The sequence below is a fragment of the Leuciscus leuciscus genome (genome assembly GCF_965113295.1).
Source record: "Leuciscus leuciscus genome assembly, chromosome: 1".
Lineage (NCBI taxonomy): Eukaryota > Metazoa > Chordata > Actinopteri > Cypriniformes > Leuciscidae > Leuciscus > Leuciscus leuciscus.
In genome coordinates, this window is record NC_138725.1 from 39686368 (window position 1) to 39709676 (window position 23309).

At 37.2% G+C, this 23309-nt stretch overlaps 1 protein-coding gene across 1 annotated transcript in view; it reads left to right on the forward strand.

The window, feature by feature from the left end:
- Positions 1-23309, forward strand: part of coro7 (coronin 7) — a 162227-nt gene that overhangs the window by 52638 nt on the left and 86280 nt on the right. The window contains exons 8-9 of the mRNA XM_082180715.1: positions 16220-16303; positions 16461-16543. Coding sequence (XP_082036841.1) covers positions 16220-16303; positions 16461-16543 — 167 coding nt within the window. The remainder of the gene's footprint in view (positions 1-16219; positions 16304-16460; positions 16544-23309) is intronic.

The window sequence follows — 23309 nt, forward strand, 5'->3', positions numbered from 1 at the left end:
AAGAAACACCCTTCATCAAAATGCAAACTCATGGGAAATGGAGTCATCCAAGAGATGGGAAGTTTTTTGCTTAATTTTATCAGTGCTTTTTTTTTCTTTTTCTTTTTTACCAGACATTACTTTTTTTTTGAATAACTCAAATATATAAAATAACTCTCCAATCCACATTGTTGCTCCTGTGTCCTGCTTTAGTCTGTTCATTTCACACATCTCGACACTCGAGGTGATAGTACGTTTCATTTCTTCATTTCAAGCACATTTATTACTCCCTTTGAAATATTCCTGGCTGTTGCGGTTTATGAAAATACATAGTGATCCACGTGGCACGCTATTCTCAGTAAGTGTGTATGCAAATATGAGTTTCTACTTCCTACAGTATTCATTTTCCTAGCTGACATAAATCAGCATAATAATGTATTTTCATAATGTGAATTTTCATCTCCAATTTAGCATTTGAATGGACTGGTTTGGCCCCTCGGTCCGTCTAGCTGTCTGGTGGGTTTGGCTCCTGGGATTCACCGTTCATCTCTCTGGGATGATGATTATCCAGAAGTCTTTCCTTTTGGTTTTCTCTTTTCCGCTGTCCCATCTTCATTTTCCGTCTCTCATACTGTACGTTTATTCTCTCTGTCCTACTCCTAAGTTCATTCATATTTGAATTAGTGTCAGTATAAAGGTGAAATATTTTTCTGGAAGAGACTTTCTGACTTTGTGAGTTTTCTATTAATTATTTTATATGTAACATGTATTGCTCATTGTTAATGTTAGTTACTGTTAATGTTAGTTACGTTAGGGGCCTTATTTTAAAGTTTTACCAAACTAAAAGATAAAAAAGCAATATTTTTGGTAACATTTGAATGTGCTTTTTTATTTGTTTGTTTAATTTTTTTTTATTTTATTTATACTATTGAACAACTTTTTGTCATATGAACAACCTTACAGAATCTTAACTGCATTTAACACAGTTGAAGTTTCAAGCTTGCTCATTGTGAATTTGATATGATGAATCGAATGGCTTTATATTCAGTGAGTCTGATTCAAACGGATAGCTCTGATCAATCTTTATGGCGAATTCATTAACATACCATCTCATGTGTGTTTGTTCATGAATCAGACTACACACAGATCTATCTATCTATCCATCCATCCATCCATCCATCCGTCCGTCCGTCCGTCCGTCCGTCTGTGTCTATTGTTCATTCTGTCTGTCATTCTTTCTATCGTTCTCTCTGTCTGTCTGTCTATTGTTCTATCTTTCTGTCTGTGTCTCTCTATCGCTCTGTCTGTCTGACTATAAATCAATAAATATTTAATATATATAATATATATATATTAGATATATGTTTCAATTGTTCTCTGTATTCAGTGTGTTCCGTTTAGTCCTGTTAGTTAGTTAGTTATAACATTTATTTTTTAATAACATTTATTTATAACATATTATTTAAATTGCATAAATTGTTCCATTCAGTTAATTTGTTAAAATCAAATATAAATACATTCATTTGTTTATTTATTTGTATTATCAAATATTTTTTAAAATTTAAAAATAAATAAACTTAATGTGTATTCTATACATTACTTGTGAATACATTTTCATTATTTATATTTATTATAAAATATTATTTATTTAAAATGTCTAAATAAACACATTTAATCTGTGTTCCATTCAGTTTTTATAAATACATTTTTTTTTTTTTTTTTTTATTTACTTATTAAATGTTTGATTAATTAATTGATTAATTTGTATTTATTTTTGTCATTGTTCTCTGTATTCAGACACGGATATGTTCCGCATGCTTACTCAACACGCAGGTCAAGAGACTGTGCCACAGGCACTTGAGTTTGAGAAAGCCGTCTCTGTTAAAAGACAGCATGATCAGCTCAGATCCTGACTCTGGTGTGTTTGCGTGGCCGTGAGTGTGTGTATGCGTCCCGAGCACAGAATTATTGGCACCGTGAGCCAAAATCACGCGTTGACACGACCTGCCACTTACAGAGGCTTATGACACTAGTGGATGCTTAGTTTCACAGCCGTAGTTGCTGGTGTTTTCTCTGAAAGACTTCCAGTCAATCCGTCACGCTTTCTGATTCTGTGCCATTTTTCTTGATGCTGTAGTTTTGATTCGGGACAAATAGCAGCGGAGAGCAGGAATATGGTTTTAATCAGCAGGGAAAGAGTAGTAGTAGACTGTAGAGGAAATAGAGGAATTAAATGGATGGTTTGCATTTTGTTCTTTTCCCCTCAAATTCGGTTTTCTTCGTTCCCCTGCAGAGGGAAGGGGTCGCCATTACTGAAAATGGAGCTTGAGAGCAGGTCCTAATTAAACAACAAACGTAGAAGTTCCACTGAAGAAAACATCAAGGACGTCTGATTAGAAGAACGAAAGAGAGACGGATGATTCAGAAGAAATAAGGCACAGGTTGAAAGGGAAGGACAATCCCAGATGCAGATCTGTACCGCAGCGAGTGACGTACACCAGACACAGCTCCCAAATCACTCCGGGACAGGAAACAGAGTCGCTTTAATCAAGACATGGATCAGGTGAATAAATCCTGTTCTGGTCATTAACCTTGTCAAAGCACACGCTCGTGTTACGGCCAGAACAATAATCACATTTTCTGAGCAACACAAAAGGAGAGGTTAGGCAAAACGTCTCCATTCAGTGAGGATGAATGCTATCAAGACCTCCAAAACGTAAAAAAAACACCACTCCCTTAAAATAAAGGTTCAAAAAGGGGGTTTTAGCAGAAATGCCTTAGAAGAACCATTTTCAAGAACCTTTCAATAAACAGTTCTAAAAAGAACCTTTTTTTTTTCTTAGTGTGAAGCACATTTAAAAAAAAAAAACCCTAAAGAACCCTTTTCCGATATAGAATATTTTGTGGGATGGAAAGTTTCCATTGATGTTAAAGGTTCTTCATGGAACCTTCGATTCCAATAAAGAACCTTTATTTTTAAGTGTATAAAAATGGCTTAATGAGTTATTAATTCATCTTATTTTCCTGAAAAAAGATACTAGGAACATTTATTAAGATCAATAGGGTCAATTTTTTTTATTTAGTCTACTCTGCTCTGATTGGTCAGACGGCCCAGTCTGTTGTGATTGGTCTACTCTGCTTTGATTGGTCAGATGACCCAGTCTGTTGTGATTGGTCTACTCTGCACTGATTGGTCAGATGACCCAGTCTGCTGTGATTGGTCAGATTGTTCAGTCTGTTGTGATTGGTCTACTCTGCTCTGATTGGTTAGATGACCCAGTCTGCTGTGATTGGTCTACTCTGCACTGATTGGTCAGATGACCTAGTCTGCTGTGATTGGTCTACTCTGCTCTGATTGGTCAGATGACCCAGTCTGCTGTGATTGGTCTACTCTGCACTGATTGGTCAGATGACCCAGTCTGTTGTGATTGGTCTACTCTGCTCTGATTGGTCAGATGACCCAGTCTGTTGTGATTGGTCTACTCTGCTCTGATTGGTCAGATGACCCAGTCTGCTGTGATTGGTCTACTCTGCTCTGATTGGTCAGATGACCCAGTCTGTTGTGATTGGTCTACTCTGCACTGATTGGTCAGATGACCCAGTCTGCTGTGATTGGTCTACTCTGCACTGATTGGTCAGATGACCCAGTCTGCTGTGATTGGTCAGATTGTTCAATCTGTTGTGATTGGTCTACTCTGCTCTGATTGGTCAGATGACCCAGTCTGCTGTGATTGGTCTACTCTGCACTGATTGGTCAGATGACCCAGTCTGCTGTGATTGGTCTACTCTGCTCTGATTGGTCAGATTGTTCAGTCTGTTGTGATTGGTCTATTCTGCTCTGATTGGTCAGATGACCCAGTCCTTTGTGATTGGTTGACCACTTACATTGCATGTCAAAAACCAAATGCCCATTACCATGTCTGAATTTCAGTTCTGGATCTTCCTCAGCACTTTATACATAGTGATACAAACAGTAATGATGCCGTCGGTTTTACCGTATCAATTCGAGTGCGAGTGCTCATCCTTTGGAAGTGGATGCAAAGTGGATTTTGCAGCACAGAAACAAACGCATCTTCTCAACATGTCAATAACACGAACCAAACTCTCCAGTCTCAGCTACATCTACAGTGTTTGAGGGTCAAAGTAGACATTGTTCACGGGCAGTCAATGAAGATCATACGCTGCAAATCTGTTACGAACTTACATAGGTTTGTGCAGGAAGTAAGACTGTAATTGCTGATGACTCGTTTCAGGCAGTTCTTTTTTTGGGAGACATTCATTATTCACTACATGAAAGGTCATATTCTAAAAAGCATAATAGGGGCACCTTAAAAACAGGGGATCTATTTAGCACCAAAACAGTCATACTACTGTTACATATCAAACAACTCTAATCTGGTGACATTTAAAAGCATTTTTCTTAAGCAAACCAGCAAAAAAATGGGTTGTTAAGTAACCTCATGCTGAATCACTTTGTCAGAGGGCAGCAGCAGCATCAATGACAGATGTGAGATGCAACTGGAAAAGCAATGAAAGGAGTGAGATGGTTACACAGAGGGGAAAATATGAAATCGCACTAAATTTTTTGAGGCCTGCTGCTCACTGATCTCTCTGCCACAAGCGTATGAAGTGCAGGAGAAGAAGAGAAGTATAAATTGCTCCCACATGTGCTGGTAGACACCTGATAGTCCTCTCGGTGGGTGGATGGACATTCTCTGTCAGTGACACAGCTGCGTTCTCCGTCTGTTTAACCTCGCAGCGCAAAAAGCCGTTCAGCAGGGCTTCAGGTTGTTTTGGTTGGGAGAGAAACTCGACATAAATCCCCGCTCGGCCAGGAGCTGACTTTGAGCTTTGGGTTTCTCCTGGTGTTTAGGTGTTTTTCAGTGTTATTTTTATCATCTCAGGTATTTTCTCAAATACCCTCTGAAGGGTTTCTCTTTGCCATGTGGCTAGGTGGGTTTTATTTGATCTTCGCTCGTTCCTCAGCTAAAGAAAACACGGCACTCTCAGAACCTATCACTGTTTCCTAAAAAATATAAAGCTGCACAAATACAATGTTCTGTCACGAAACTCAAGATGGTGCAGGCTCATAAGTCCTTAACCCAGTCTGCTTGCAATTACATCACTCTCTAAAGCGCACAGCTGACTGGTTCCCGCTGGATTGGTAACCAATGAGCTCGCTGCTCAACATTCAAATTATTGCCTATTGTTTGCTGTAGAAGTGCAGTGCTCTTTCAGAAACCCTCCACCTTCCCCAGCTCCACCTGTGTAGATCTGTACGTTTTACAAGAAAAAACTATTTCACTTTTTCTACTTCAATATTCCATGTTTAATTCAATGTGTTGCTTGCCTTTTCTTGTAATTGTTTATGAAATTAGCTAGTAATTAAGAGTGAAATTTGCTGCTATTCTATATATTGTAGTTTCAATAACATCATTTGCCAAAGTTTGTTAGTTGGTCTAGGATAAACATAGTTACTCGCTATGGTGTTTTAGTTGTATCGAGCACGGAGTCTTTATTTTGATTTGTATACTTGGTCATAATTTTTTTTTATAGGATACTTATTAACTTTGGTAATTGCCACTAACACAATGGATCTGTCTCAAATGGGACACTTGCAATTATATTTTGCGTGTCCTGATTGTAGATATAGGACATAGATATGTATATGTAGATTTCACATTTGACCTCTTCAGACACGTCCGCCATCTTGGAATATGGTTTTCCAAGATTCCACCATATTGCATAGTAATAACCAGCAAAATTTTTATTCCAGAAGAAATGGGAAATGGGAATTTCTTTCACTGGAGAGAATGTGTTGGTTTGCATTTTTATACAGTCAATATTACAGGTTTTTAAACTGGTAACTTTTTAATGTAGTTTTGGATAACGCCTTCGTCTTGTTGTATTCTGTTAGTTTAACAAAATCATCTGCTGAAGTCTTCTGCAGACATGTGTTTGGTTGCAGATGTACATACTATTCAACTTTCTCTCGAGTGTCACGGACTAGCTTTGGCCGTTCCAATATGGCGGACGGCTTATGTAGTGAGGAATCTATGTATATATATATATATTGATTTAGGCTATGTGTTCTTGTTTGCGATCTTTCAGTGAGCTTTGACGAATGTGAGGTCTGATGGTGCCATTCAGGACAGACCCGATATATGCGCTGTCTTGCAAGTCGTTTTGGAAAGAACTCAGGAACTTGATGAGAAATGCGACTAAACATCTTAGCAGACTGCGTATATAGCATCATGATTGATTGATTCCTGTTGTGTTATTGACAGCATCTCTGTTAAGCACATGTGAGGGAGATGATAGTTTACCACACATGCACGCACACGCTCGAGGCACGCTCATGGGCCTCACACACCCTTCACACCGACCACTGTTTATTTGGTGCATAAAGCCAAGCTGGATGATAAATAATTCTTTCTCCTCCTGACCGCAGCTGCAGAAACACTCCCGACTAGCGCTGATGACATCATCGTCCAAGATCTTCATCTGCTAAACATCTTACAGTTGCATTTATGTTTATATTAGTAGCAGGTACATTCTTACCCTTGCATTTTACAGCATTCAGATCAGGATAAGTCTGACTGTGACGTCACCTTTATGTGCCATTCCACATATATATATATACACATAAATAAGTATATAACGCCACTTTACACCTCATATGAACATTCATTTATGCAACAGGCTGGCATTAATTATATACTTTGTACCACAAGATAAATACTTTTGCATGTGGTAACAGACATTTTTCAGGGTTTTTTTTTTATCTAAAGTACCTCCTTACGATTAAGTATTCATGCTTGAAGCTGCCTAAGCTAACATTAATACACTAGTAAAAAAAAAAAAAAATCCTAATCTAAAAATCTAAGATTACTTGAGAAGCAACACTGTACAAGATATTAAGACTTGTTTTAATAGATTGAATATTGCATATAAGTGTGTTATTAGTGTTCTAGAATCTAGATTAAAGAGATTTAAGAACGTGTCTAAATGAAAGAAAATGTGCATCACGGGTATTAAACTTAATATTTAATTAAGTTTAATAAGTTTACTTAAATATTACGTTTTATTAAACTTTCATTTAGTTTAACTTGATATACTAAAATAACTAAAACTGAAATATAAAAGAATAAAAACTATATAGACATATTTACAAAAAAAAACTTACAACTAATGAAAATGACTAAAACTATAACAAAAATTTTAATGAAACCATAAAATATAAAAATAAAAACAAAACAATTTTTTTTAACAAAAACTATAATAGATGATGATATGATATTAAATGATAGAAATATATTAATATATTAAATTATAATAATGATATTAAAAATAACACTAATGTGCATGTACAAAACCCCTGATATCGCAGATGGCAAATATAGCATCCCTAATAAATACTGTACATACGATGTCTAAATTTACTTGTAGCTTTAATAAAATATCTATATATATTTCAGTATAATTCACTTGATCAGCGACTGAATTTACTTCTGAATGATAAACATACTTGATGATAAATGTAAAATGATCTGGCATTATCGGTCACCTCAGTGTGTTTTTATTTCCAATCATGGGTTCATTTGTTGCTCAGTCGTTATATTTGGCTGGAAGACTGTGGATTTGAAGCCGTGGAGCGTGAGTCAGCTCAATATACAATCCTCCGCTGAGTTTATTCTCATTTTTCCTGAACGCTGGAGTGAAACTCTGTGCCAGCAGTTTCTTTCAGGACGAATCTTGCCAGTGTTTGTTCAAAGCATTGCAAACACATTGCTGCTAGTCGTACGAAGGCCTGGCCAAGATGAGTTCACCGAAGGAGGACGAGAAGGACAAAAGGGAAAGGAGGGGTAACGGAGAGAGAAAGAAAGGTTGAGAGTTCACTCAGGCTGATGGATGTGTGTGTTCTCAGCCATCTATCTGCAGACAACAAACTCAAATCGCAGACTAGGGACTCCTGCCTCGTCTGTTGTCTTCATCTGCTGTTCCTTCTCACTTTCTTCCACCTGTGATTTGTCACTCATTGAGGTTCATGGTGCTCATATTCTCAGGATGTATGATTTTAAAAGTCCATCTGATAACTGAGAAATAGCAAATATTAAGTGAATTTAGACATCACAACATTATAATGTACAGAATTAAAGTGGATTCTTCTCAATTCATGCTGATTAAATCTATTCTGAGAGTTAATTTTTTTTATTTTATATACCTGTATTTTTTATAAGAATGGAATATATATAGGCTTAGTCTTGGTGGAATAGATCTTTTATTCTGTTATGCTTATCTGCTGAAACATGCACATAAATACGGTGAATAGAACGTGAGCTGCTGCAAGGAAAGTATGGAGAAACCCCTAGCAGATCTAGACAGGTGGTGCTGGGGAAGGAGGAGGGCTAGGAAAAATCCCATGTTGCACTGCAATGAGTTGAGCGGATGTAAATAAATAGGTGACGTAGATAGAACAAACAGATCGATTGGCTAAAGCGGTCAGCTTTAATAGAAGCAATCAGCTGCTTAATCAGCTGCTTATATATAATTTAAGTGCGTGTCGCAATTGTCACAAAAGCATGCACAATTATATTAAAATATTCAAAAGAATGCCAATAAATGTACTGTATATATACATTTTTTATTTGTAAGTATATAGTTTGCGGAAATTACCACAATTTTTACATTTAGACACTCTCTTAACCCTTTGATACGCACACTATGGATACCCCTTCTAATGCACAACATGGGTCTTAAAAGACCCGTATTCATTTCCTATATTATTTTATGCATGGCTTGGCATTTTTTTGTTTCACCTTTTGAAATCACTTTATTTGAGCATTTACTATTTCATGATCTATTAATTTCATGATTTATGAATATTAAACAAATTTTATTTTCAATGATCACAAATTCATATTTTAATATTTTTTTATATGTTTTGTGTTAAAACATCAAGTTTACACACATGGGTCTAAAATGATCCATATATGCAAGCGTGATAAAACAAAAGAATAAAGAAAACTTTTTGTTAAAATAACTGTAGCCGTGTTGAATTGTGAAATGTGTGGCAGGTGAATAGTTTTCTTCCTATATGGGCCATTTTTGACCCATGTGTGTAAAATGGATGTAGAAATACAAAAAACGTGTTTGTTTATAAAGTAAGAAAGGAAAAATAAACATAATGATTTTTGAAAATCAAAAACAAGATATTTAATGAATACCTGGATTAATAAATGATAAAATACATTTATTTCAAAGATTCAGCAAAGAAACATGAATACGGGTCTTTTTAGACCCATGTTGCGCATTAGAGGGGTAGTGACACAAAAACAATTTTTATTCGAAAAGTAAGAAAGGAAAATTTTTAATATTGATTTGTAATGCTCTAAAACAAGTTAATTGAGGAATACCTGGAATACTGAATGATTAAATACATTTCTAGCAAAGATATAGAAAACGAAAACTCAGTCGGGTCTTTTTAGACCCATGTTGTGCATCAAAGGGTTAAAGATATTTTTTTTAAACGCTAATAATTTAATAAAATTTAAATGTAATCTTTAGCAAAATGATCATGCATTTTTCACATTTGTGTATTATAACATAATGCCTACATTCTTTTGTTGGATGTAATAAGTGCTTATTTACATTAAAATAGTATATTAAAACAACACGTTATCGACATTAACCTATTCTTTTTTTAGCACTTATCTGCCGTACAATGAAAATAATTTTGATGAGATTTGCTAAAGATTACATTTAACAGTGTTATTAAATTGGTGTTTTTAAAGATTAACTTTAAGTGAGCGTTAGATGATGGCAAAAGAAACGATCATGCATCGATCTGATTAAATATCCAATAGTCACCAACACAGTAAATTAAATGATCTCTTACATGTATATCGTCCGACAACTGATATGATACTGCGTATAATGTGCGTCCCTAATTCTAACAGCTCATGATGCATAGCCAGTTAAACAATGTGCAAAGTGCATCTTGTGTATCAAGCAATAAAAAAAGTCCTATCAATTGTTCATTGTGAGCGATTACAAATCTGACCCATGTTCTGGGATTCTTTCCCTGCACATCCTCTACCCCGAGGTTGAAGATATTTGGTCCTCATCCAGCAAACATATTTCTTCCTGGATGTGAACCAAAGATCTCCATACCTTTCAGATGAGGTCCGATAGAGCACAATATGGCCCGAGAGCTACGACCCCCTGAGGGATATATATTCAGAGACGTCTGTGCATGAGCGCTCGCTGAGAGTGCTTTTATGAGCTGGGCGTGTGAACAGTTGATAGATGCCTCAGCGCTGGTCGCCTGTGAACTCCAGACCACGTCCACACCAAGAGGAAGAGAGACGCAGGGCGTTTCACACTAGAGAGTCCATTTGACGTCAGCGCTTTGTTTAGTTGGCGTAAATGTTTGTTTTCTGAACCACACCTGAGTCTGCTTAAGAACGAGTCAGGGTATGAGAGCATTCTGCCTTAAATCTACCCTATTAAAGTTGTATATAAATCAGTTGTTATAGTTGTTATAAATCAGCTTGTATTTGCTGTACCGGTAATCGTCTTCGGTGAGCAGATATCTGATGCAATGAATACATGCAAGTGTTGTTTTGTTTGAGTAAAGTTTTGGTAGTAAAATCAAATAGCCATTAGTAAATGTTTTGGGTTTTTCTGAGTCTTCTCTTCTTTTGTTGTTGGGGTTATTCTGTGATGCACATTACATTGGAATTAGAGCCAAATAATATGTGAACTAAGATCAATGAAATGTGGGTTTAGGCCAAGCAATCAAAACGATCCTGTCTTTTAGGGTGTGTTCACACTTGGCATGTTTGGTTTGATTAAAACGAACCCTGGTGTGATCTGATTTCTCTGTTAGTTCGATTCATTTGATTAAGTGGGAAAGCTGCCATCTGAACCCTGGTGCCACCAAACAAACGGACCAAGACGCTGAAAAGATGAGTCTCGGTCCACTTCCAAACAAACTCTGGTGCGGTTTGTCTGAAACATGAAACACCAAAATGGGATGTGATATCACAAGATGTGACCCTAAAAAGGACAGAATACTCAAGCACACCAGTTTTTGTTTCCGTCATAGTTGCGATGTTTCCCATCACAGTTCGGTACAGGAATCAGAACCGCGTCTCCTCGCAGCAGATCTTCATTTGTGTGTGTGACGGAGGGATTCCTGCTGCTGTTTTGAGTCCTTTACACATTTTATAAGCTCTTCACGAGTTCTCCGCTGGTCAAAATACCATCATATGTAGCTACGCACATACAACAAGCTCAATTAGTCCAGCGCACAGCATTGTTTCGGATGTTCGGTAAGTTCTGTCGTGAAATATACGTAATATAAACCGACCAATCAGGTTGTGAACATATCCCTTTGACCTTAGGTTCGGTATCTTTAGGTTCAGTGTTAAAATGCTGATGTGAATGCTAAGTGGACCAGGACTAAATGTTTTGGGGGTTTTTTTGGTCCGGACCAAGCGAACCGAACTACAAGTGTGAACACACCCTTAGGGCCCTATCAACTAAGGGTGTGTTGATATCAACTTTGTTTAAATAGCAAATGCATTTGCACCCATTTGTGGGCCCATGGGCATGCTGGTCTGAAAACGAGATGTGTTCAGGTGCATTATTGGCGTGTTGCTATTTTGAGGCAACTGAAATAACGCGCACATAACTAACGCACTCTTTCAATAAATTTCTTTAATTTTTATTGAAAGAGCTTGTTAGTTATGTGCGCCTATAGGTGGATCCACAACGCGCGTACACTGTCCCATAGATGGTCTGCTTACGCTTTATCCTCGTGCATGAGTAGATCCATTTCCTCTCTGGAGAAGCGTTCAATTTTTCTGCTTGCAAATTCCGTAATTTTTTTGTCCAGTTCAGTTTTCTAGAGTAGGTGTTGGCGATTGAGGTCAGAATGACCGAAGCTTGAGGAAATCATTGTTATTGGTGTGTGAATGTGTGTGGCGTGACTCCTCCTAAACTACAGCGAACGGAGATAAGATTCCATTCTGATGAAATCAAGAACTGCTCGCTTCCAAACTCAGATCTTCACCTCCACACCCAAACTCACTCTAGTCACACTTCAACCCATCTGATCAATACGCCAGCTTCAAAAACAAGGATTTCATCTTCACATTAGTGACATTAGTCAGTGATCATGTCTGACTTTATCAGGCTGTTTTTCCTGTTACAGTGTGTTTTAAGGTGTTTCATTGAGGAAATATCCTGTATAGTTAAAGTGTAGCGATACATCAGGTAATAGATGATATGTACAGTGGATAAATACAAGTTAAGATCTCACCATAGAAAATAATTCTCCACTGTTCTAATCTTGAAGTCTTGTAACAATAAGGCGGAGGTTTGGAATAATTTTATTTATTTTTTATTTATCATGATGTACTAAAAGGCTTGTTCAAGTATTTCAACTGCAGTTTGCATGGTGCTCATAATTATACTTAATACAGTAAATACCTGGAATGAACCGAAAGTTAAAGTGAATACACGGATGTCCAAAGTTTATTTGTGGCGTGAATGGAGAAAAAGTTCCAGCTATCAATATTTTTGCTGTCCATATACATCATTTCAAAATAGAACATTTAAAAAAAAAAAATTATATAGAAATTATATTTTTATCAATATTGCAATCGTATAGACGTTATATTAAAATTATAGATATTATATCATTCAGAATCAGTAAACTGTAAAGAATTCTTACAATAAGTTATAAATAAAAGAAAGAATATTGTTTTACAAGAAAAGAAGTCTTTCTATTTCATATTTTCACATTTAATTCAGTGTGTTACTTGTCATTTCTTTGTAATTATGACCGCCGCTAGCGTAGCTAGCGAAAGCGGTCATATAGGGATTGTCAACGGTTTTTTTTTGTTGTTTTTTCGTTTTTTTTTCGTCATCTACTGAATTTTTCGTCAACGATACCAGGGACACCGAAACACCGGGGAACATGAAATTTGGTGGGCATGTAGCCCCACTAGACTTTTACGGAAAAATTTCGTTTGGTCCCCGGGGGCCACTCCCCCCCCCCGCGCTGGGCCCCCCCAAACCCAAAAAATGCAGTTTTTCCTAAATAACTACCTGAACCGTGGCACCGAGGATGAAGACATTTTTATGGTATGTTGGTCTTAAGGGCCCACATCAACCTAGCCCATAATCACTCATTTGTGATTTGCGCCCCTCCCATAAAAAAATGAAAATGCAATATTATTCTGCTTTAATCGCCCCTATCTTCAGTGGAGATGTTCAGAACTGCACCATATTTCATGTGTATGATTAACTTGACATCCTGGGGGTATCCTCTGCTAAGTTTTGTAGAATTTCATCCATGGGGGGGTATAAAATAAATTCATTTATGTGCACATTTAGTGACTGTACACTCATCGGCCTGTAGATGGTGCTGTTGAGCGAAGGGTTGCTGGTTTAGGATGATACTGTCACACACACACATGCAGGAATACAAACAAACGCAAGCATGCACACACACTGACATCCACACGCACAGACACACACCCATACACACACATACAAATCCACATGCACAGACACACACACACAAACACACACGCGCACACACATGTACGCACGCATACATACACGCACAGACACACACACACACAGACACACACATACACAAACACACACACATACACACACACACAGACAGACATGCACATACTACTACTTGTTTTAGGTATATACATAAACACGCAATACAGCCAAATTGCTCCACGTCATTTATTTTTGTGGAAAGCCAGTGCAGGCCTGAGCGGCGGTCATATTTTGTACCGCCATGCGGTACATCTAGTTTTGGTCATTTCGGAATGAAAATGGTTTAAGTAAAACCTCAAAACCTTTTCTTTTGAACTTTCTATGAAACTTTTGTTCTTTTGAGCTTTTTCTTTCCTTTAAACCTTCTTTTAAAACAGTTTATTCTGAAATTTTGTGTCCCTTTATTTTTTTTTTACTTTTTTTAATGACGTTTTAAGTGTTCATTGGAATTTTAATCATTCCTAGAACATTTCTTTCTTTTTGTTTTGAACTTTCAAACTGTCTTCCACTCTCAATCTCAACCTGTGGCCGTATGCATTTTTGTGTGAGTGTGTAAACAGTTTCTCCCTCCATCACGGCTGTTTCTCAGGGATCCCTGCTTTTTTTCTCTTCTGTCCTCTGTTGTGAAGTGCCACTGGCAGTAGATCCACATCACGGTTGTTATTCCACGTCATCATCTCGACAGACACCTGTACAAGACCTCGACTGATGTGTGTGATGTGAGAACTCGACCGTGGCATTTTGAGCTTTGGTTTGGGGGTCACTTCTTTGCTCTGCAGCTCTTGCGATTGTCCACAGTGTTGTTTTTTCATAAGTTCAGAGATATGCAGGCTGGATGTGTGTCGTTTGCATGAAAGCATTAGGTTACTGTACACTGCTGAAAGAACAGGGTGGCTTCATATATATATACATATATAAAAGAGAGAGAGAATAGCCCACATTTATCAGGAAAATAAATTGGTATTATAGATTTCAAATATATTTATGTAAATGCTTTTTGAATATACTATAAATATTTGTCTATTTTTTTTATATTTTTTCAAAACATTTCATTCATTCATTCATTCATTCATTCATTCATTCATTCATTCATTCATGCCTTCATTCATTATTATTTTTATTAATGACTCCATTCATGCATGCATTCATATATTCCTTCGTTCATTCCTTCATTCATTCCTTCCTTCATTCGTTTATGCATTCGTTTATGCATGTGTTCATTCATGCCTTTATTCGCTCGTTCATTCATGCAATCATTCCTTCATTCATTTATTCCTTCATTCATGCGTTCATTCATTTATTCCTTCATTCATATATGCATTCATCATTCATATATTCACTCATGTATTCATTCATGTCTTTATTCCTTCATTCATTTATTTATTCATGCATTCATTCAAATTAATTAATTCATGCATGCATTCATATATTCCTTCATTCAATCATGCTTTCATTCATTCATTCATTTGTTTTTTCATTCATTCATGCCTTTATTCGTTCATTAATTTATTCATTCAATCATGCATGCATTCATATATTCCTTCATTCATGCCTTCATTCAATTATGCCTTCAGTCATTAATTTATTCATTTATTTATTCAAATATTCATTCATTTATGCCTTCATTTATTCATTCATTCCTTTATGCATTCATTAATTTTTTTAAATAATGACTTTATTCATATTCATTCGTGCATGCATTCATATATTCCTTCATTCACGTATTTATCTATGCCTTTATTCATTCATTCATTCATTCATTCATGCTTTCATTCATACTTTAATTCATTCATTCGCTCGTTCATTCATTCAAATATTTGTTCATGCCTTCATTCATTCATGTCTTATATGTATTAATTCATTTATGCATTATTTCATTCATATTTTCATTCATTCATTCATGCATCAATGTTTCCATCTTACAATTTTGAGTTCAGTGAACATGTAAATGTTTTCTACAACTTGACCTATATTTATCCCAGAAAGAACGTTGCTGGTAAACATTATAACTGTGTCGAACCACCATCTAGACCAGCACTAACCAGGATAAACCAGCCTGGAAATTCAAGCTAGACCCTTGGCTTTTGACCTTTCAAAGTTAATGTCTTAGTTGTGCAGAAACACACACTGCCTTTAGAAAAACTCTGCATCAAACGCAGTTCGACATCTTTTCCCATCATTTGAACTCTTTTGCCGCTCGTGATTATGGCAGCGTTGTTATAAAAGCATCATTATGATGTTAGAGTGATTTAGCCGTCTGTCAGAGGCAGATGTCATTGACCTCACAGACAAGCCCTGATCTGCCCGCTATCACACAAAGACATCTTTAAAGGACAGGAAGAGGAGTTTTCTTTTAGGTGTCAATCGTTCAGTCATCGGGGTTCACTGCAGACCGCTGTCGGACATTTGCTTTCAACACTCTCCATTCATCTCAACCCCCAGTCTATACAAACCTCTGCTTATCTCTTTATGTTAAAGCAGTTTATACGCATTTTGCTTTATTCGTACTTGCATTTAAAATGTAGCATTAAGTGTTAATTTTGAATTCTGGCTTAAAGCATGTGGCCTATTTTATGAATATGTCATGCTTTAGTTATTAGAATACTAAAAATGAGTGTTATGTCTTATGCGTCTGTCTTTGTCTCCACAGTGTGTCCAGGGTCATCAGGCTAATAGAGACTCTCGTGTACTTTGGGTCAAAAATGACAACTTGCTCACTACTGGCTTTAACCAGGTAATTTTGAAGTTTTCTACATACTTAAATGAGTTTAAAAAATAAAGTTAAGTGTGTTTGATTTAGATTGTACTATTACTTCACTAATTTACTATGGGTTTTCTTGTCCAAAGTGTCAATAATAGAATGTAATGTGTAAATGCACCTGTGTTCGCAGGTGAGGCAACAGGAAGTGAGACTCTGGGACAGCAGGAAGTTGACCTCCTCTCTCAGCTCGCTGTCTTTGGCCACCTCCAATGCGTAAGTCAAAGCGCACAAGTCAAAGTTAGTGTGGCGGGATTTTAACTGCTTTTTTGTGGCTTGTGTGGGCAGAAATTGTGCAATCTGCAGGTGTATAAATGCGTCCGTTGGACAGAACAAAAGCCTTGTCTTTGAGAATATCAATGACTGCTTTTACATGCACATAGTTTATTAATCCTTTATTCTGGAGAAATGTATGTACAGTATATAGTATTGTACGTAGTAATCATCACATTACTATATAAATATAATAAACTGAGGCATGCACGTTAAATACTGGTGATGCTTTTGCCATTTCTTTCAGTGCATTGTTAGTAATTTAATCAATGCATTAATTCTCACGTAAAAGCACAATAAATGGCAAAATGTAGGCCTGTTATAATGCTTTCTCCCATCTGTACATTGATTCATGTTCATTTCTTGTAATATTTAATATTTAAAAGTTTGTTTGTTTATTTTTTTGTGGAAAATAATGATACTTTTAAACAGCAAGGATACATTAAATTGATTAAAAGTGACAGTAAGGACATTTATAATGTCAGTCAATGCTGTTCTTTTGAAATTTCTACGTTGATAATAATCAGAAATGTTTCTTGAGCATCAAATCATCATATCAGAATGATTTCTGAAGGATCATGTGACACTGAAGACTGGAGTAATGATGCTGAAAAGTCAGCTTTGAACACAGGAATAAATTACATTTTACAATATATTACGATAGAAAATAGTTATTTAAATAGTCATATATTTCACTATATTACTGTTTTAACTGTATTTTTGATCAAATAAATGCAGCCTTGGAACATCTTACAGACTCCAAACTTTTTAACAGCAGTGCATGATGAATTCCCAATCATAACATGACCAAATATATAGTTAAAAAGTAATATAATTAAGTACAATTTCTATGATTGAATTAGGAATATTCTTGTGCATGTGAAAGCGGTCATTGAAAGAGCTGGTTGGGGAAACAGAAGGCTTTCTCTCAGTGTCGTCTCAGAGCTGGAGTTTATTTGTTGAAGTGTGTCTGTATGTCTGATTCTGATGGCCGAGGTCCAGTGGCGTGTTCACAGACGGAGCCTGTAGGAAAAGCGTGGTTTACTCGGGTCTGTTGTGGCGGCAGGTCCGCTCAGCCGTAGAGGTGTGCATGGAGCGAACGGAGTGATGATTTTCCATGCGCAAAGACACAGAGGTCATTCTCTAAGAGCGATGCTTTGTTTGTGTGGTTTACACAGTGAGTCCTTAAACACCCACCTCTCCTGGTCTGACCTTATTTCCTCCAGTCAGTCGGATAACGGCTTCTCTGTGTGGCTACAAAATCCCCCTCATAAAGAAACCCCTTATGGTATGCGCCATTGTAGGAGATTATAGAATCCATGAATATTTCACAGGATCACAGAAGACTGTTTCTACAGCCAGATTGTGTCGCCCATTAAATTGAACTGGAAAATGTGAAATAATCGAGCTGTCGCCCATCTCGAAGCGGCTGCGATTCTTTTCTTGACTGGCTAGAGGTGGGATGAAGTATTTGCCATTGTTGTATTATTGGTTGACAGAGGAGAGCCAGATCATCTGGTGTCAAGCTGTCCGACATTCTTACATTTTCCACGTGTCAACACCTGCATCGAGAGCAGTTAACGCTTCGGTTCACTCCTAAAAATAAAGGTTCCAGTGACCCTTTTTCCACCAAAATGGTGCCAATGAAGCTGGATGCTTAAAACTGCACCGTTTCCACTGCAGAAAAGGTGGCTTTGGGCCTGAAAAACTAGATTGCTCACAGTAAAATCAGCAATTTACATTATTTACACTGTAGTTGGCTCCAGCCACTTTATTTTACCTGTCTGTTAAAGGTAAAATATTACTAACAAATATTATATATGTGACCCTGGATCACAAAACCAGTCACAAGTCGCACGGGTATATTTGTGGCAATAGCCACAAATATATCAATTTTATTATAATTAAATAAAAATTATCAATTTTTCTTAAAAAAAAAATCATTAGGATATTAAGTAAAGATCATGTTCCATGAAGATATTTTGTAAATTTCATTCCGTAAATATATAAAAAATATATTTTTGTGAGTGAATGCAGCACAAACGCGAACATAAATGGACAACTTTAAAGGGGATTTTCTCAATGTTTCGATTTTTTTGCACCCTCAGATTCCAGATGTTCTTTTTAAATTTAATTAAATTAAATTATTTTATTTTATAGTAACTACTGAGCATTATCAGTAAAATATTACTAACCCATTATATATGTGAATTGATTGCTGTGAATTTTATATTATATTTTTATTATATTTTAGTTGTTTTGTTATTTTTTCTATTTATTTTATTTATTTTTATAATTTTATTTTATTTTATAGTAATTTCTGAGCATTGCATGAAACAACTCGTTGCTTGTTTTCAAAACTCATCATGCCTGTAAACTCCAGTGAGTTTATTTTTTCAAAGTAGTTCCAACATCCCTGTAATGTCTTTATTTAATTTCCCATTTTCTAAAGTGAGCATTGGCATAATCCTTACGTCTCATAACTTTTTTGATGTGTATATTATGACTATTTCAGAGACACTTTTTTCATCCACTTATGTTTGGCTGAATTGACTCCAAATGATGGTGATTATAATGGATGGTCAGTTGTCTTTAAAATCTCATGGCCACCAGATGTGAGCGAGAGCCTTATTTTTACCTTTCCAAATGTCTTTCCCTGTTTGCGTTTTCCCTCTCGTCCACCATCTATTCCTTTTCCCGTCTTTCTGTACTGTTTCAGTGTCCATTTAAAAACTCGCCTGCTGTTTCATAATCTGTTCTTTTCTGTTCATATCAGAGTGGATAGAGTGAAAGCTGATCCTGCATCAGCACTTTTACTCTTCATTTCCCTAGTTTTATTCTTTAGGACCGGCGGCTCAGAGCCGAGTTTCTCTGCGGTTAATTGCTCGACTGGTTGCGATCCAGGACAAACTGGAATCAAGAAGTAAATTGGGGGGAAAATGCAATCACCACTTCCCCTCGCTAGCAAAAAAACAGGAGGTCAGCTGTTGTCTGGTATCTAAAAATGTGTAGCGTAACGAGCCAAGAGAGATAATGCTAGTGCTCTTTACTTCTTCCGTTCAGATCGTAATCTTGGTCTCTGGCACTGCCCGCGACACAAACTGATGTCTCACCGCATTACCGTTGCAATACCAGCCAGATAATCACCTTATTATTGAGACTGCGTATGGGTGGAAACTAGAGTTTTACTGGAGTAATGATCCCTACACTATCTTTAACAGTCCTGTTTGCTATATCTACTTGTTGATAAAGCAATAAGACTGGGATTTATACTGTAATGTAATAATGAGTCAGTTGAGGTAGGGTCATGCTGCTAAACCTCTTTACGTTCATAAATGAACATGGCTACAAGTAACGGCCCTCCTGTGGCTCTTAGTCCTTAAGAGGCATTACCCTTTAGTTTGCTTTGTTTATTAACGATTTTATGGTTCATGTCTGTTTCGTGTTGTGATTTACTTTGCAGCCAAACATTGTGGCACGCTTGATCTTTTGTTATGAGCTGTTTCTCGGAAACGGATGGAAAGTAGGCGGATTAAGTATGTAATGTTTGTAATTCTGCAATAGTTTGGAACTGGATGAATTGGAGTTTGCACAAAGAGTCAAAACAAAGCCCTGGATCAAAAAATTTGACCCTAAAAAGGTATTAAAAAAAACTCTTTTTTTTGGACAAGGTACCATGTTATTTTTAAGGTTTTTAAACATAATTTTGGACATGTAGCATGTTTTTGAAGTACCTTGGAGTACTTCACAAATACCATGGTACATGAATATGAATCTCGTCTAGTACCATGACACACACACACACAGCTGAAGTTGGACTTGTGGGTTAATGGATGGGTGGTTTAATTGGAATGGAGGATAACAGTCATCATGATTGTTTTCCATATTGAACTGATTTTAATCTCAATTGGAGCTTGTTGCATTCTACACCCTTCACCCCCACCCCCGTCCACTCCCTCACCTCATAAACATAATTATAATGACTTTAATTGGACCTTCTGGCCCGGGTGCAATCAGCAAACTTTATAATTTCACTCAATTGCAACCAGCTTTTTGAGTAAACATTGGCAGCGTAGTTCACAATCCCATTTGGGCTCTGTGGAGAGAGACTTCCTCTAGGACATAAACTCAGGGAGGACTTTTGTGGACAGGCAGTTGATAATCAAAATGCTGTTTTGTGGCTGTTTGTTCCTAATAGTTGGTCTTGCTACGGGGAATGTTGGTCTGAAATGAAGGTCTTCTATGTAGCTCAGAAACCATAAACTCAGCAGGAGGCTTGAGTTTCACTTGCTAATTGTCCACAGTTGTTGGAAATATCCACAAATATATGCGTCCATGCGTACTCCTTACACAAAATTGCACGTATCTTTGTCCAACTGTGAAGCATTTCAGATGTTTAAGTGTTCCTCACCAAACTCCTGTAGCTTCTCAATTGAGGACGTGTTGAAAGCGGATGAGAACACCAACTCCTGGATCTCCACGGGTCTTTTGTGATGAGTTTTGTTGAGTTACTGCTTTTTGGCCCTGTTTACAGCTGGTATTAAGGTGTGTTTTAGTCGATCGGGTCAGAAGTACACGAGGGAGACATATTCCCGTTTACACCTGGTGTTTTAATCCGTTTCTTGTGTCCACTTTAAACCACTTCTGTCCTGATTTATTCGAGGGGAGGGTCTATGGGCGGGTAAATGTATGTTTTTTCCCCCAGATCTTTCTATCTAATGGATGAGATAAACTCGCGCAATTTACATATGAACGCGATTCGAAGACTATTGAAAAACATACGGAGAACAGCAGCTTTCTTTTCTGTGAGTGCGTGTTAGAAATCAGGAATGGTGAGAGAACATTGTGATTGGTGCATTTTTCATCTTCAAACCAAACTTGGGTCTTCACCCATCAAAGTTTAAATCCAGTCTGTCTAGCGCACTTCCCATAATGTTTACGCATTAAGTCAGTAGTCGGAGAGTAGGCGGTCTTTTGTGGCTGTTCGAACACATTCGACCACATGAGCGTTTACACTACGAAACATCCGGTCGAATGTGTTTTCGACTACAATTGGAAGTGGTCGAAGGTGGACAAGCTCAAAACGTTTTAGACCCCGTTTACACCTGTATTTAGCGTCGTCCACTTGTGATCCGATCGACCAAAATGCATCTTAATACCAGGTGTGACAATCCCAATTGGGCTCTCTGTAGACTTACGTCCTCTAGGACAGGGGTTCCCAAACTTTTTCGTTCTAGGACCCACCTAGACAAGTATAATCAATCTCAAGACCCACTTGCACTGGTGCTACCAACTTTCTCAGTTGGTCGCACCAGCATGATTTGGTCGCACTTTTTTTTTTTTTTTTTTTTGCTACATGCCATGGGATTAATCAATGCATGCTGATGGTCTTAATCTGCATTCCCTAGTTTTGCACTGATGTAAAAAGACTGACAGTGACAAGCCTTCATGTTAGCAAAATATTTTAAACTTTTAACTCTTAAAAAAACGTTTAAAAACATGTATGTTCTTTAATGTTTGATTATAATTTTACCGTCTTCACATAGGGATGGGAAATGATACGATTTTATCAATAATAATAATGCCACTGATGCTTTTCAAAAAAAAACAAGGGGTTTTATTTATTTTAAAGCTTGAGTAAGCAAACTGTACTTTTTATGTAATTTATGTAATAAATAGAACTTTATTGTAAAGTGTTACTGATTCAAACGTCTCCTGAGTTCACTGTTGGAAAGATCAGTTGTCCATTCATTAAAATGAATCGTTCAAAGAAGTTATTAGTTTGCGAATTGGACGTGTCATGCGCGTTGTGTGATTATCCCAGCAGTTAGGACATAGACATCCAAGATTTGTGTCAACACAGAAAACATTTCATCACTGGATAGTTTTTTTCGTTTAATTAAAGTGTTGTTTTATGTCAGCTGAATGTCTGGGACGCTTTTCAGAGAAGATAAGGCAACAACTTATTTAGCACAATTCACACCCAGCGGTAATTGAGGAAGAAAAAAAAAATCTCCGAATGCTCCACATGAAACTTTGGTCTTCCGACTTTTTACCACCGTGTCGATTTATTTTGATTAATATGTGCGAGGGAGAGAGAGCAAGACAGCGCTTAGTTTGGAGGCGGTAAAGTCTTTTTTATACTTTCGCCTGGCTCCGAATAGAGAGAGAGAGCGCACGCGCGCGACCGAGTACTCTCTCTGCTCGTTCTTTCAGTTAAACATGCACTGTGACTCTGTCACAAGCGCAGCAGTTCATCTACATTACTCAGCGATCAAATAACACTTTGGCGGGCGCTAAAACTCATAGTCGTTTGGTCATTAATCGGACTGGTTTTGTTTCACTCATCGTAACGTAAATTTAGCTGCAGCTAAGTGCCTTTGTGCGACCCACCTTTTCTCACTGTGTGACCCACAAGTGGGTCGCGACCCACAGTTTGAAAACCACTGCTCTAGGACACAAACTTGTGGCGGACAATCACACCTGGACAGGCAATTGATAAGGCTATTGAGTTTAGTGGCTGTTTGTTCCTTATACTTGGTCTTGACATGGGGAATGTTGGTCTGAAATGAAGGTCTGCTGCGAATGTAGCTCAAAAACCATAAGCTCAGCAGGAAGCTTGAGTTTCGCTAGCTAACTGTCCACAGTTGCGGCAAATATGCAGGGTATGCATCCATTCATACTCTTAACATGCAATCGCATGAATCAG